The 15,667-nt window shown below is 41.3% G+C and overlaps 1 protein-coding gene and 1 long non-coding RNA gene across 2 annotated transcripts in view; one reads left to right on the forward strand and one right to left on the reverse strand.

Annotated features, from left to right (window-relative positions):
• Nucleotides 1-780: 780 nt before the first annotated feature.
• LOC144288513 (uncharacterized) lies at nt 781-12,950 on the reverse strand. Its single transcript, XR_013356379.1, has 4 exons — nt 11,185-12,950; nt 4,220-4,282; nt 3,555-3,709; nt 781-946 (listed from the first exon to the last, which is right to left on the reverse strand). It is a non-coding gene; the product is annotated as an uncharacterized LOC144288513 (long non-coding RNA).
• Nucleotides 12,951-13,076: 126 nt separating this feature from the next.
• ASZ1 (ankyrin repeat, SAM and basic leucine zipper domain containing 1) overlaps nt 13,077-15,667 on the forward strand; it is a 52,648-nt gene continuing 50,057 nt past the window's right edge. The window contains exons 1-2 of the mRNA XM_077856013.1: nt 13,077-13,223; nt 13,805-13,904. Of these exons, the coding sequence (XP_077712139.1) occupies nt 13,119-13,223; nt 13,805-13,904 (205 nt within the window). The 5' untranslated portion in view covers nt 13,077-13,118. The remainder of the gene's footprint in view (nt 13,224-13,804; nt 13,905-15,667) is intronic.

Below are 15,667 nucleotides of genomic sequence, written 5' to 3' on the forward strand. Positions count from 1 at the left end.
GAAAGAAAAGAAAAAGAAGAAAGAAAGAAAGAAAGAAAGAAAGAAAGAAAGAAAGAAAGAACGAACGAACGAAAGAAAGAACGAACGAACGAACAGGATTAGGAGTCTATCCTAGGTCAGGTTCCTTAGAGATAAGTTTCACCGGGGTGTCCTCTCAAAAGTGAAAGATGTGTCTGGGATAGAGACTAATTTCTGTTTGTTCTCACAGGAAGCTCTGGAGTGTAAATTGCACCACAGAATTAGCTTCCCTTTGAAACAAGGGGTTAGCCCTTTGTAACCCCATATGTAATTCAGTCATTGGTCAAGAGCTACTTGTAGGAAGAGGAATAATCATAGTCTCCGGGGAGACAGCAATTCACTGAGTCATATCTACTGGAGGATGGGATGGTCAGCAAAGTAGCTCCGGTGGCAGGATCAATTATCTACTCTAGGATCCAATTGATCCTGGCTTTGAATCCTACCGCAGAGCTACTAGCTACACAACATTTGGAAAGTATTTAGCTCTTTGACCTTGGGTTATTTATCTATAAAATTGGAAAATAACACTTGTCTCTCAAGGTTGTTTTGAGAATTAAAAAAAAATGCATACCTAGCACTTGGTCTAGTGCTAATCAAACATGTTTTTAAAAATGCTAAGGAACTAGAAAGCAGAAGTGATTGAAAGAATAGTATGGTTTCTTTCAATAGGACATGCTGCTTAGCAAAGTTCTACAAGTAAGGAAATATTCTGGAGTCCCCCTCCTGCAAAGCATTACACACATAAAGGTATCTTGCCTGTTTTTATAGACATCTGTGTAATCACCATGTCTCCAGTAAGCCAGTAGTAGTGCTCAATGAAAGAGTCGAGGTGGTGGGGTGAGTGCTGTGATTCTACTGGGAGCAATAATAGCATTAGCCAGAAGAGATGGAATAACCAGCAGACGTTGTAACACCCAGCAAAAGGGAACTAAAATGGGAAGAAAAGAGAAAATAGTTGAACCCATGCCAAACTGACCAAACTTACCTGTGAAGACATGTGAGACACATGCTGGGGGAGGAGGCTGCACCCAACACAAGACTCGGGTCCTACCATAGCAAGGGGATGGTGATGGAGATGGATAAAGAAAAATAGTCATAGATCCCTAGGGACTACTTCTCTCTCATTTTTATCAGTGTTTGGATATGTTTGCCTAACTTACATGTATAGTGTATAGGCTGACCGGTGACATTTGTGATTGCCATCAAGTTCGGTTGGCTTGCCTGGAGCAGTATTCTAGGGTCATAAGACACATTAGGAATAAAACACAAATGCCTGCTATAGCATATACCCTAGCAGGGGGTAAACATAAAAAATAAACATTAATACACTGCAGTATGTGAGAAGGTGGCAAATGCTATGGAATTTAAAACAGAGAGAGCAGAGTAAGGCACTACAGAGGATGAAGGAGCAGGTTGGAGTATTAATAAAGTGGGTAGGCAATGTACAGCATGATGACTATAGTTAACAATACTATATTATAAATTTGAAAGTTGGTAAAAGAGTAGACCTTTAAAGTTCTCATCAAAGAAAAAAATCTATAACTGTGTTGTGATGGATATTAACTAAGCTTATTGTGGTTATCATTTCTTAATAGAAACATATGTCAAGTCATTACCTAAAACTAATACAATGTTAATATGTCACACCCCCCCCCCACTTATATATAATATACATACAGGGTAAGATTTGAGCAAAGACATAAAGGAGGTGAAATGATTCATTTAGTGGTTTACTGGATGTCCTGTGGGGACCATTTTAGGTAGAAGGAACAGCCAGAGCAGAGCAAAGTCAGCAGGGAATCTAGTATATCTAAGGAAAAGCAGAGAGGAATATGCAATGGGAAGAGTGCTACAAAATGAGGTCACAAGAGTGACAAGAAGAAGCGACACGTGTAGCAGGGGACTGAAAGTGGAGGGGCACTGCAGGGTTGACTGCTCATCTTCTCTCTTCCGCAGTCTGGCTCCTGCTCTTCATTAGAAGACTAGAAGCCACAGCTGTTCCGTTATGTTGTTGAGTATTATCTTTTGCCTACAGTTGTCTTCTGTTGCGTTTTGCCTACCGGATTAAACTCAAAACTCTCTCCCCCATCCCCTGTGCTAACTCCTGCTCAGGTTCTTGACATTCCTGGGATTTTCCTACAACTAGCATATTTTTCTCCTTAGCCTTTCCACCTCCATGCTCCCCTTGTCTGAGTGCACTCCTCTATTGCATTCTTCACCATGATAGGTAGTGGTGCTACAGTCTGACTTTTCAGGCTACTCCCATAAAAACATAAATGCATTAAACAGTGTTTTTATGTGTACCTTTGCCCAGAAAATAATTGTTCACCTTTGCATCGTAAAAATCGAGAATTTGATGAACTCACTGTATTCTGGAAGATGATATATTATAGTAAATACATTTACAGTATAATACGAACTACCCCTTCTTTGTGTCTCTCAAAGTTTTTTTTTTTTTTAAGCTGTACACCCAACGTGGGGCTTGGACTGACAACCCCAAGATCCAGAGCCACATGCTCATTCCACTGAATCAGCCAGGTGCCCCTCTCAAAGCCTATCTTGGTGGTAGGCAATATTTGCACAATTGTGGAACAAATGAGACCCAGGTTCAAATCCAAGCCTCAGATGTAATGACTCTGGTCAAGGTAATTAAACTTTCTAAGCCTCAGTTTTCTCAAGCAAAATGGGGCTGACACATCATTCTCAGGGTGATTTCCTGACTTAAACAGAAAAGCATAAAAAAGGCCCCACACATTGGAGGTGCTTAGTAATAATTCCATTTCCACCTTAAATATGTTTTTTCCTCTTTATATTGTTGCTTTCCATATATCTTACTGATAACACTCAGCATAAAACCATGGACTTTCAGAAGATCTATTCTTTAGCTCATTACGTATTAATAAGTCTTCAGGCCCAGTCAACCTGGATACTCTAAAAACATAAGAAAAACAGTCATAAAGCCAGGTCAAAGCAAGGAGACAGCTGCTTCTCACTCCCAAAATATAATAAATGCCATTCAAATAGCCCCATTTGGAGATCTGTATCTATTCTCCAAATAACAAATTGTGAGAGGTACATTTCTGAAATTTTTCTTGGAGGCCAAAGAAATTCTATCTACACTACTGGTCTATGTTAATGTAACAATTCTGAACATAGCTTTAAGCCAAATACATGTAAGTTACAGTTTGTTTTAATTACTGTACACATATAAATACAAATTTTTAAAATAATGATATTGCCAGACGTCATTTTCTACAAGTTCATAGCAACTGTTTTATGTGCATTCTATGGCAGCCATGACGCATAAATCCATTTTCTAGAGTTAAATTGACATCTTCCACAAACTCTCAATACTGAAAGAGGAAAACTATTTGGCATGGTAGTACACAAACGAGAAGTCTAGTAAAGAGAAATAACAAATTTTGTTTATTTACAAAACTTTGTAGAAATGTAAAAAATCAATGTTGCCTATTAGAACAGGAAAAAATTAGTAAGGAAGAAAACTCATTTGATTTTAAGAAACAAAATAGGGGCACCTGCGTGGCTCAGTGGTTGAGCGTCTGCCTTTGGTCAGGTCTTGATGCTGGGGTCCTAGATCAAGTCCCACATCAGGCTCCCTGCAAGGAGCCTACTTTTCCTTCTGCCTGTGTCTCTGCCTCTCTCTTTCTGTGTCTTCGTGAATAAATAAAATCTTTTTTAAAAAAAAAGAAAAATAAAAGGTTAACTCCAACAGAAAAAATACTTAACATAAATGATATCAATGAGTTTTTAATTTCTTTCAAGCAATAACAACGAAGTGTATAATTCATTTCCTGCAGAGAATTTACAATTACTTGGGGGTATTAGATTATATAAAATAGAGCCATAAAAATGTGTCAAAATTTCAAGCAACCAATGGAACTAGCTCTTATAAAATATAGTACCTCAGAGACCATTTTTAAGAAAGAAATTAAGATATATTTAAGTGCTCAATTTTAAAGTTTTAAGCCTTTGCCTAGGTGGGACATTTTTTAATGTAACACTGGTTCCAATTTTTCTGTAAATTTAATTAAAATCTGTCCTAAAGTAAAAACATCTATACTTGCAGGTGTCTAATGAAAAATGGCCTGGCTCTATGTAGATCTGAATTTAAGTCTCTGATTTCTTTGACGAAACTTTGATCTAGTTTTCCCAATTATCAAATGCAAATGGCCATACCTACCTCTGTCTCTTCCTTACAGGATTTATGAAGAAATCACAGGTATGAAGATACGCATGAAAATGCCTAGAATTCGTTCAAAGAGAATCTTTACAAATTTAAGTTACCTGTGGTGTTTATTATTATTGGTCAGATAAGAAAATACAACAGCAATAGCAAACGTTTATTTAATTTTTAGGTAATACTTTGAGTATTATAAAACACAACATGCCATTCATGAGCAGATTAGGACATTATGAGAGATCATTCACACAAGAAGGCACAATGTAGTATCACGTGAGACTTTATTTCTTTTTCTTTTTTTTAAAGATTTATTTATTTATTTATGATAGACATAGAAAGAGAGAGAGAGAGGCAGAGACACAGGAGGAGAGAGAAGCAGGCTCCATGTCGGCAGCCCGACGTGGGACCCGATCCCGGGACTCCAGGATCGCACCCTGGGCCAAAGGCAGGCGCTAAACCACTGAGCCACCCAGGGATCCCCGAGGCTTTATTTCTATAATGTAGAAGAGTGGCTGAGAAAAGGATGAACTCTGGAGGCAGACCCTCTGTGTTGATTCTTGGTTCTATCATTTCTTAGTTATTTGACCTTGGCCAAGTTTCACAACTTCTCTACAGCTTGGTTCCCCATTTGTAAAATGGCAATAAGTAACAGTACCAATTTGATACGATTTTTATAAGGATGACACGGATTTGTGAGTCACCATTGGCTCCTTAAACCAACACCCTTCCTGAATCTTCTTTTCCCTTCTCCTGCTCCACTGCAAAGCCTGAAAAAAGTGCAATACTTGATTTCTCAGTCTCCTTTACAACTTGGGATGCTAGGTGACAGTGTCAGCAGAGGAAAAGCAGAAATCTGTTGGAGCCTCTGGAAGGCTTTGTCTTCCCTGATAAAAGAGGATGGATATGACTGGGACCATCTTTTTCTTGCATTCTCTGGCTTTTAACACAAATACACTGCTTGGAGCTGAGAGACATCTTACAGCAATGAGGATAAGGCCAAAAGAATGGGATAAATTCTACCAGAAATCACGGTAACTGAACCAACACCAGTTGCCAGACTCCTTTTAACATGAGAAAAGTGAACCGTGTGTTTTTAAGTAACTGCTATTGAATATTATCACTTGTAGCTAAAAGTATTCCCAACTGGAAAAAAACAAACAAACAGTATTCCCAACTGACATAGAGTTAATGCATGTAAAATGCTTGGCATAGTTCTTAGCTATGGTAAATATTCAATATTTTAGTTATAACTTTTATTTTGTAGTTAATCACATATTGTATGTCACCCACTGGATATTCATTAATCTATGATATGTATTTGTCTGGCCTGTGTATCTTGTCTCACAGTTTCAATATAGAACTGCAATATGATTTAAAATTTGTTGTATTTTAAGTACGTGATAAATTTGTTTCTTGTAGCAATTCATCTAAAAGCCTACTTTCTGCTGTCTATTTTAATTTAAGAGCCCATTATATTTGTTGAGCTCCTCTCACTATTAATATGTCATGAACTTAAAGGTCCTCTTGAGTTATGTTAGGTTTGGAGAAGATGCTCCAGAATTTCATAATTAGCTAGCTACCTTTTAATCACCTCTTAAAAAATAGTTTTTTTGCAGTGTTTCAAGGCAAAAAACATTCACGCATTTGTGACCTTCTACTATTTCCCAGAAGTCTACAACCATGTTCTGTTGGAAGTAAGGCTTACCATACTCATAAGATACTCTTTAAATGATGCCTATCTGCAGTGCAGTAGCTTTATGGGTATTCAATAAAAGTCCAGCAAGAAAAAGTAAAATAAATAAAATTGCCTGGAAAATTTTTTTAATGTACAAAGGCTGCCTTTATAAGTGAAGTAAATAATAGAGTAAATTTCCTAGTTAATAAAAATAATAGGTACAAAATTGAAGACAATTATTCTTGGAAACTGATAATTCAGTTGTGAACCTGCATCTAACTCTCTACATAACACTCCACTATACAGTTGATTAGCACTCTCTACATTATGAAGTTCAAATCAATATTCTTGATTTGAATAGCCACCCACACCTACAGACACACACACACACACACACACACACACAGTACTGCTCTTCCACCCATTTTCTCCCATTACAGTAAATTCAGTCACCACTCACTTTTTCAGGGCTAAATTTGGAGGGGATCCCTGACCCCATCTTTCCTTTTAATGTCACTTTACATCTCCCTGCGGTCTCCACAAAACATATACACCTTGAATCTGACACCTTACCACCTACAAAGACAAGTGCTCTAGATCTAGCTTCCCATATCCTTCTATAACCATTTTCAAACCTGGGATAACTGTCAGAATATTTGAGGAAATAAACATGACACAAACAAACATTTTCATTAACCATTACTTCTTGGTATCATATTGGTTAATGCTTGTTAAGCAATATCCATTTTCATCATTTGCTGATAATTATTTTCCTCTTTAAGGATGTATTTAGTTCCTTGATCTAACCATATTCCTTAAGGAAGAAAATAGTTCTAGATAAAGATCCATTCCTGTTTTAATAGCTTCAGTTAAACATTCTGGGTTTTTATATTTTCCTGCTGGATATAGATAACCGCTCTAGACCCAGCCCCTGACATCTTTTTTCCACAATGCTTTCCAACCCTGGCTGCATATTAAAATCACCAGAGGAGCCCTGAGAAGTATCAATTTCTGAACCCTATTCCCAGAGATTCTTACATAATTGGTTTAGATTGGGTCTAGTTAGAATCCTTTCCAGAGGATTCTAATAGGTAGGGTTGAGGACTTAGAATATTGTAACAGACTCCTAACTGGTATTCCTAATTCTATTTTTGTCCTCCTACTTACTTTTCTTCTTGTAGCCAGAATGACCTTTTAAAATGGAAAATTGGGGCACCTGGGTGGCTCAGTGGTTGAGTGTCTGCCTTTGGCTCAGGTTGTGATCCTGGAGTCCTGGGATGGAGTTCCACATCAGGCTCCCTCCAAGGAGCCTGCTTCTCCCTCTGCCTATGTCTCTGCCTCTCTGTCTCTCATGAATAAATAAATAAAATCTTTTAAAAAATAAAATAAAATGGAAAACCAAGAGGTGCCTGGGTGACTCAGTTAAGTGTCTGACTCTTGGTTTTGGCTCAGGTTATGATCTCATGGGTCATGGGATCAAGCCCCAAGTCAGTGCCAAGTTTGCTTGAAAGATTCTCTCCCTCCGCCCCTCCCCCTGCTTTCTCTCTCTCACTCTTTTTCAAAAATGAAAAATCAAATCCTTGTAACTTCCTATCCCACTGAGAATACTTCTTCAGAGAGGTCTTCCCTGAAATCCTGATTTTAAATTCCCACCTGCCTCCATTACTCTCCATCCCCTTCACCTGGTTAATTTTTCTTCAAAGAACTTATCACTACCTAATATTTACTTGGATATCTGTCTGTTTCTCTTACCACTCCAAACATTTGGAGATCAAGGATCTGGCCTGTCTTCCTTGCAATTTCATCCTCCATGCTTAGAAAATGTAATAGCACAGTAAGTATTTGTGGAATCGATTAATACTATGTAATAATTTTTAAATATTGCCTATCTCTCCCCCCTTGACTGTCTTGTGAATTTTAATAATGCAACATGAATTTTTATAATGCAAAAAAAATGTATTTACCATTTTTATGCCTCCAAAATTATCCCTAAAAGAAGCAGTTAACCCAAGTGGATCACAGACAGGATTAAGAGTTAAGGATCCCCAGAGAATATTTTCAAATAATTGAAAACGATACCACACACATCACCACAGAAAATAAACCAGTCATAAAAAAATGTGATAACATTAAATTTAAAACAAGTTCCTTACAAAATATAGCATCATCCTGTGTAATGGGAAAATGAGTCGTATTAGCTAATCATCCCTAATGTCTGAGTCAAAGCTTCACAGTTAAACAACAAACAAAAAAAGTGCCAGAACTAAGGAGAACCTAAATTTGAGGAACATTTATTTCTCAGATCCAGCTGGTTTTTGCCCTCTTTGTTTTCCCAGTCTCCTGTCATCAGTGAACCAAGCAGAACACTGTAGTCATTAACAATGTGGGTAGGTGGCTTTCTGACCCACTCCAGGAAGTCACCCTGGGGGAATTCCCAAATCACTTCAGACAAAACTCAATCACCGATTTCTTATCTGTCCAGGAATGAAGCCTGTGATTAACCTGTAAATGAATCAACATTTATTCCGAGTCTGATTTATTAGTCAGATGAAATCAGCTTGGGAAAGAAGCACCACAGTGTGAAAGTGAAAACCCACAGGCGAAATGTGTATCCCCCACTCCCCCAGGGAGATACCGCTTTTGTGGGCATCGCCTTCCCACTCTGGAGCCTAAGACCCTGCTGTGAATTCTGACCACCCCACTTAGCAGCTGCTTCTGTACTTCAGTTTCCTCATCTATAAAACAGACATATTATTGGATGTCTTTAAAACAGCACAACCTCAAAGTTACAGGGAGGATTATGGGAATTACTGGATATAGAATGCCTAGATGAGTGTCCGGGCACAGGAAAGTGCTACATCAGCGTTAGATAGTAATTAATCACTAAAAGCATGGACTACAGAGCTGCTTGCTGAGTTAGAATCCCAGCCCTGCCAGGTAGACGACCTTGAGAAGATGACTTTGCCTCCCTGTGCCTCCATTTCCCCTTCCGAAAAATTGAGATAGTATGAACCTCAATAGGCTGAGAGTATTAACTGATTTTGTATAGGCAAAGCCCTTAGAATGGTGACTGGCACATAGGAAGTACAATGAAATGAATTTATTATCATTATTGCTATTATTGTTATATCTTCAGGCTACAATTCAATGCAAGATTTTTCAGACACTGATTTCTTCCTAGTTTTCTGCTTTTAAGATGATCGTTTCTCATCGTTTCTCGTTCCCTTTGTTGCTTCCTTTTCTTTGGTGGCTTCCTAAAAGAATAGTCATTCCCAAAGCATGTATTCCTGGCCCTTTGGTCATTTCATCCTATCCCTTCTGTAACAATATCATTGCTCTAACATGTCCATTATTACCTCTCAGGAGATAATTTCTAGGCTGAATTGATATCTCAGGCCTCTCTGGGGAGCTGCCGACCTTATCTGGACATGGATATTCGTCAAGCATTTTAGACTGGCTTTGAGCAGAACAAAATTTATCTGTTTCCTCAAAACATTTTCTTCCTGTGTTCTTACTGGATCAGCTTTGACTCCTCTCTCCCCTTCACATATGGTCACTGAATTCTATTGATTTTAATTCGTGAACGCATTCTCTCCTCTCCATTTTTCCTGTCCTTCTCCAGTTCACTCACAATAACTTTTTTTTTTTTAAGATTTATTCACTTATTATTCACTTATTTTGAGAGAAAGCACATGGCTCTTTTTTAAAGATTTATTCACTTATTATTCACACATGGCTCTGGGCGGGGCGGGGGGGGGGGGGAGTAAAGGGTGGAGTATCTCATGCAGACTCTGCACTGAGCGCAGAACCTGAAACAGGACTCAATCTCACAACCCTGAGATCATGACCTGAGCCAAAGCCAGGAGTCAGATGCTTAACTGACTGAGCCGCCCAGGCGCCCCCACAATTACAGTAACCTTCTCATGGATCCTGCCACCTCCTGAAATCACCTTTGGCAAACAATATCACACATGATTAAACATAAAAAGGAAATGAAGTATAGAACATGCTACTGTGTAGATCTGAAAAACATTATGCTAAGTGACATGTATAGTGACTGGATTAAATAATGTCCCCCCCCCCCCCAATTTATGGCCACTTAGAACCTGTGCCTGTGATCTTATTGTAGTAATTATTATAGTTTTAGGAAACTAATATATATCATATGGATATCACATTTTCTCTACTCATCAGTTGATGGGGATTTGAGTTGTTTCCACTTTTCGGCTAGTAGGAATAATGCTGCTATGAACATTTATGTTTATGACCCATTTTGAGTTAATTTTTATAGAAGACATGAGGGTTAAGTAGATTCTTTTTTTTAACCTACGGATATTCAGTTGATTCAGCATCATTTGTTGAAGATGTTGAGGAAGTTCCACTCAATTGTTCTTGCACCTTTGTCAAAAAATTACTTGGCTTTACTTGTGTGGGTCTATTTCTAGCTTGCCTGTCCTGATAAGACTTAAAATACCGTATTCCTCTGGGAACTGTTTTAACTATCTAGCTCCTTTACCTTTCCATATAAATTCTAGAATAATCTTATCTATTGTCATAGTCTGTTTGAACTGTTGTAACAGAGTACCACAGATTGGATAACTTATAAATAGAAATTTATTTCTCACAGTTCTGGAGGCTGGGAAGTCCAAAATCGAGGTGCTGACAGATTCAGTGCCTGGTGACAGCTCACTTCCCAGTTCATAGAGCATCTGGTCGTGTCCTCGCATGGTGGGAGGGGCAAGGGAGCTCCTGGGTTCTCCTTTATAAGGGCACTAATCCTATTCATGAAATCACCTCCCAAAGGCCCCACCTCCAAATACCATCATTTTGGGGATTAAGTCTCAATATATGAACTTTAGGGGAAAGGAAACACAAACATTCAAACTATAGAATCTGAATTTACAAACAAACAAAAAACCTCGTTGTGTAAATCCCCAACTTTTAATAATCAATTATATGTGTAATGTGTGTATAACTCCCAAATTTATATTTCCAAGACCAGCCTTCCTCCTGAACTCCATACTCAAACATCCAACTACCCACCTGACAGCTACACTTCAGTGTTTCCTTTTGAATATGTTAATTTTGAGATGCTCATTTCATCTTTAGGTTTATCCTTTGTCTTGCCCCATCTTAGTAAATGGTACCACCAATCAGCCAAATGCTCAGACCAAAAAACCTTCTTTACAGAAGAGTTCGTCTTCAAATAAGACACACACCAGAATGTTTTTCATTAGTTGAAAAATATTTAATGTTCAATTTTTCTTACGGTAAAATCCAAACTACTTACGTAAGTCCCATAAGGTCTTCTCGTTATACACCCCTTCCTTCATGATAGTCCAGCCTCAGGCCTCCTTTTGGTCCAAGCAGGGCAGGGATGAAGATGGAATGAGGTGTCCAGGTACAAAATAAAAGAATTACAAGTGCTTCCTTAAATTTTGCTTGTGATGCAAAACAGGATGCCACCAGCTTAAAGTCTCACTTGCCTGCCTTAGTCTCAGGCCTAAGTGCAAGCTTTTTCCTGGCTTCAGGCTTTGGTACTAGCCATTTCCTCTGCCAGGAAAGCTCTGCTTCGACTTTTTTTATGGCTGGCTCCTCGTCATTCAGAATTCTCTACTCAGGTCTACCTACCTTATCTAAAATAACCATAATAGTAGTAGCTGAAATTTATTTACCTCTTACATTGAGACTAAGTCAACGCCAAGCTCATTACTTTATTTACTTTACTCAAAGAATGCTGCGTGTTGGGTACTATCACTATCTCCATTTCACAGATTAGGAGAGTGAAGCAGAAGAAAGAGGCTAAATTGCTGGAGGGCACACAGCTAAAGGCAATAAGTGGTGTGGCTGGGAAACCTAAATGGTTTGATTCCAGAAACCCAGGGCACTTACCTCCTTTGTGGTGACTCTAATTTGCAATAGCCTTAATTTGTTTACTTGCTTCTGGTCTTTCCCGGCTGAGAGGCTTGTGTTATCTCTGATGTCTCCCCAAAACCTAGTTGTGCCTGGTTGGATTCAAGAACCCGTAATACTTATCGAAGGAATGCATTTAGGAAACACAGGTGGGGACCCAAATAACCAAACTACTTAAAAATACTTACCTGTGAGAGTCTCTGAAGGAAATAATTTCAAAATCTCATATTGGAGATTTTTTTTTTTTTAAGATTTATTTATTCATGAGAGACACACAAAGAGAGAGAGAGAGGCAGAGACACAGGCAGAGGGAGAAGCAGGCCCCATGCAGGGAGCCCGATGCGGGCTCCATCCCGGGTCTCCGGGGTCACACCCTGGGCTGAAGGCAGATACTGAACCACTGAACCACCCAGGGGTCCCTTGGGAGATTTTTTTAAGGAAAAAAAAATGTATTACACAAACTTTTAAAGGGTGGTATATGGGGACGCCTGGGTGGCTCAGTGGTTGAGCATCTGCCTTTGACCCAGGGCGTATCTTGGGTCTCGGGATCGAGTCCCACCTCAGGCTCCCTGCATGGAGCTGCTTCTCTTTGTGTGTCTCTCATGAATAAATAAATAAAATCTTTAAAAAAAAAAAAAAAACGGTCTATGGCTATTTTCCTTTCAAATCGTCTCGAGGGACACAGACGGGCGTCATCCCTCGACGGATCTCCTCGGCGGCAGCGACAATCAACGTGTTGCCGTTTCCAGACTCCAGCGGCGGCGACCTGAGGTCACGTCAAACTCAGAGGAGGCCTCTTCCTTCGGGGACCGCGTTCTCTCCGTGTCGGGGGCTTTCTGAAGGGAAGGACCGTCTCCGCGGGCCCCGCGTGGCGGCGGCTTTGGCAGGGAGGGAGGAAGCCCCGTCCTACTTGCCGTCACAGTCCCCGTCACGGTCCGCCACGACCCGGCGCTCCTCAGAAGGCGGGAACTTCATCAAACGACTACTCTACACCTACCCCGAACGAAGAGCGAGTCCGTGCCTGAAAGGGAGCGTCAGCACGGAGCAGAAGCGCGACCGCCGGAGGCCGGGGCCGCCACCTCAAGCCCCCCGGGTCCTCAAGCCACCTCCGCCCACCACAGGTGCGACGACCGGGTCGAGCGAGGGCAAGTGAGCGCGACTGCGCATGCCCGCGCGACTGCGCATGCCCACGCGCCTGCGCAGGAGGGCCCAAGGCTTCCGCATGCGCGCCTTCCCTCTCACTGCCCTGCGTGCTCCCGCAGTGCGCAGGCGCGGAGGGGGACGTCTGCGGGCACGGCGGGCACGGCGGGCATGGCGGCCGGCGCGCTTCGCAGCCAGGCGGTGGCCGGTGGAGGCGAGAGTAGCGAGAGCGAGGATGACGGCTGGGAGATTGGGTATCTCGACCGGGCGGTTCAGGTAGCTCACGAGGCCTCGTTTTGGCCGCCCCTGGGTCAGCCCCCCACCCCGGGCCCTCGAGGGCTCCCTGGTGACGCTTCTTGCTTGCGTGTGTTTCCCGGTGGAAACGGGCTCGTAGACGCCCCGCGAGCCCTCGGGATTTCCCGGCCTCTGCTGCGTTGTCTTTCCATCGAATGTGCTTCTCTGGGTGGTCCACGGAGCTCTTTTGCCCCCCTGCCCTCCCCCCTCTCCCCCTCCCCCCTCTCCCCCCTCCCCCCTCCCCCTCCCCGTCCTGCCTCCCACCTCTCCCCTTTCCCACCTCGTCTCCCCTCCCCTCCTCCTCCCTCCCACCTCTCCTCCTCACCCTTTCCCATCCCCCGTCCCTCCTCTCCCCTCCCCTCCCCCCCCATTACCCATCCCTTCCAAGGTCATTCCGGACATGAATTCCTAACAAGCCTTGTATGCCGACCTGCCCTCCACTCCCCCCCCCCTCCGCCCCCAACGCCAATCCTGGCTTTCTGATGTACGAAAACACGGATAATTTAAAAAAAAATTTTTTTTTTACTTTCTCCTTTTTTGTTGTTGTGTTTTTTTGTTTTTAGAAATTAAAAGGGCCGTTACTCCCCGAAGAAAAGAATGAGACGTTTAAAAAAGCACTGACCTCAGGAGATACTTCATTGGTCAAGGAGCTCCTGGATTCCGGTGAGACGCCAGGGATGGTCTCGACCTCGTACACCTTGCACACGCTCGTCCGCAGCTGCAAACGCTCGTCTCCCTCCCCTTCTTGGAAAAGATTCGGAGTTGCTTTGTCTAGCGGAAGCCCGAGGAGCGTTCAGCGTATCGAGGGTTGTGTATAATCCTGCGTGACTGGGACGTCATTCTGCCTTCTTTTCTTCCTTGAATCTGAAGCGCCACCCTGTCGCTTCCATCAGTTCTACTTCCTTCAAGAAGCCTGTTCTACCCCCACTCCAGTAATCTTTTTTTTTTTTTTTTTAAGATTTTATTTATTTATTCATGAGAGACACAGAGAGAGGCAGAGACACAGGCAGGAGAAGGAGAAGTAGGCTCCATGCAGAAGTAGGATCGACGTGGGACTCGATCCCGGGACTCCGGGGTCACGCCCTGGGCCAAAGGTGCCGCTGAACCGCTGAGTCACCCGGGTGCCCTCACACCAGGGATTCTTACACGTTTTTCTCAGCGTTTCCTGTCTGTAATATTATACGTCTCCAGAATTGTTTCTAGTTAATATATATTTTAGTTCTGTTCTCTCTTCGTGCTAGTTGTGTATGTGTGTAATGGGGCCTGAGGCAGGAATCACAGGCTGTGGATATCTATTCCAGCTTTATTGCCTATTCATTGTGGTTCCTGGGAAAGTCATTTAAACTTTCAGAGCATCAGTTTCTTTATGCAAAGTATCATAATTCTGTCCAGGTTCCTGTAACATTTTTCTGTGATCAGATTAAATGTTCTGTTTTTAGTTACCTGTTGTTGGGGCCGCCTGGGTGGCTCAGTGGTTGAGCATCCATCTGCCTTTGGCCCAGGGCATGATCCTTGGCTCCCTGCATGGAGCCTACTTCTCCCTCTGCCTGTGTCTCTGCCTCTCTCTGTGTCTCTCATGAATAAATAAATAAAGATCTTTAAAAGAAAAAAAAAATACCCAAAATAGGAATATATGAGTTGTTGATAATCATGATTGAAATTATCCAAAGGAGTAACAGACATTTACTACGTACCTGTAAATCCAAAAGATTCACACAGGCCATAGGTAAATGATGTATATAGCAATATGATTTCCTTTTATGTTAGAGATGTTGCGTGGCTTAGTGAAAGAGCAATCATTTAGGAAACAGTACAGCTCCAGGTTTGATTACTAACCCTGCCACTGATGGCTCTATTATCTTGACCAAGTTACCAAACCTTAAGCTTTAATTTTCCCCTTTTTAAATTGGGGATGCATTATATTGAAGGGTTTTGGGGTGTATTAGAATGAAAGAATACATAAAACATACAGACGTTAAGTAAATATTAGCTGCTCTAACAAAAAAGAAGGATCTGTGTGACTTTGTGGATAATGGAGCTTGAGTTTGTAATTGAAGAATGAAACAATTAAATTTGAATAATTGAAACAGGCCTAATACCTAATATGAACACATGCGAGAGCGTGCATAGTGCTGGTTGGGATGGAATAGGCAGAAATTTGCTTTAGAAAAGAGAATTTACCATGGGGCTTGAGTTTGCAGTAAAACTAGGTGCAGTGAAATGATGGAGACTCTTGAAAGATTAGATTTTGAAAAGACTTACTGGTAAAGTAGATACTTAGTCAACCTTTAAAGATTTTTTTTAATTACAAAAAATTTTTAAATTAATTTTCAAAAGCCACTAATAAATATATAGGTATACATAGAAAGATACCTTTGTGCCCACTTTCTCCCTCAGTACCCTGAAGTCGTAACTTCCACAGGTAA

This window comes from Canis aureus, chromosome 18 (genome assembly GCF_053574225.1).
Source record: "Canis aureus isolate CA01 chromosome 18, VMU_Caureus_v.1.0, whole genome shotgun sequence".
Classification (NCBI taxonomy): Eukaryota; Metazoa; Chordata; class Mammalia; order Carnivora; family Canidae; genus Canis; species Canis aureus.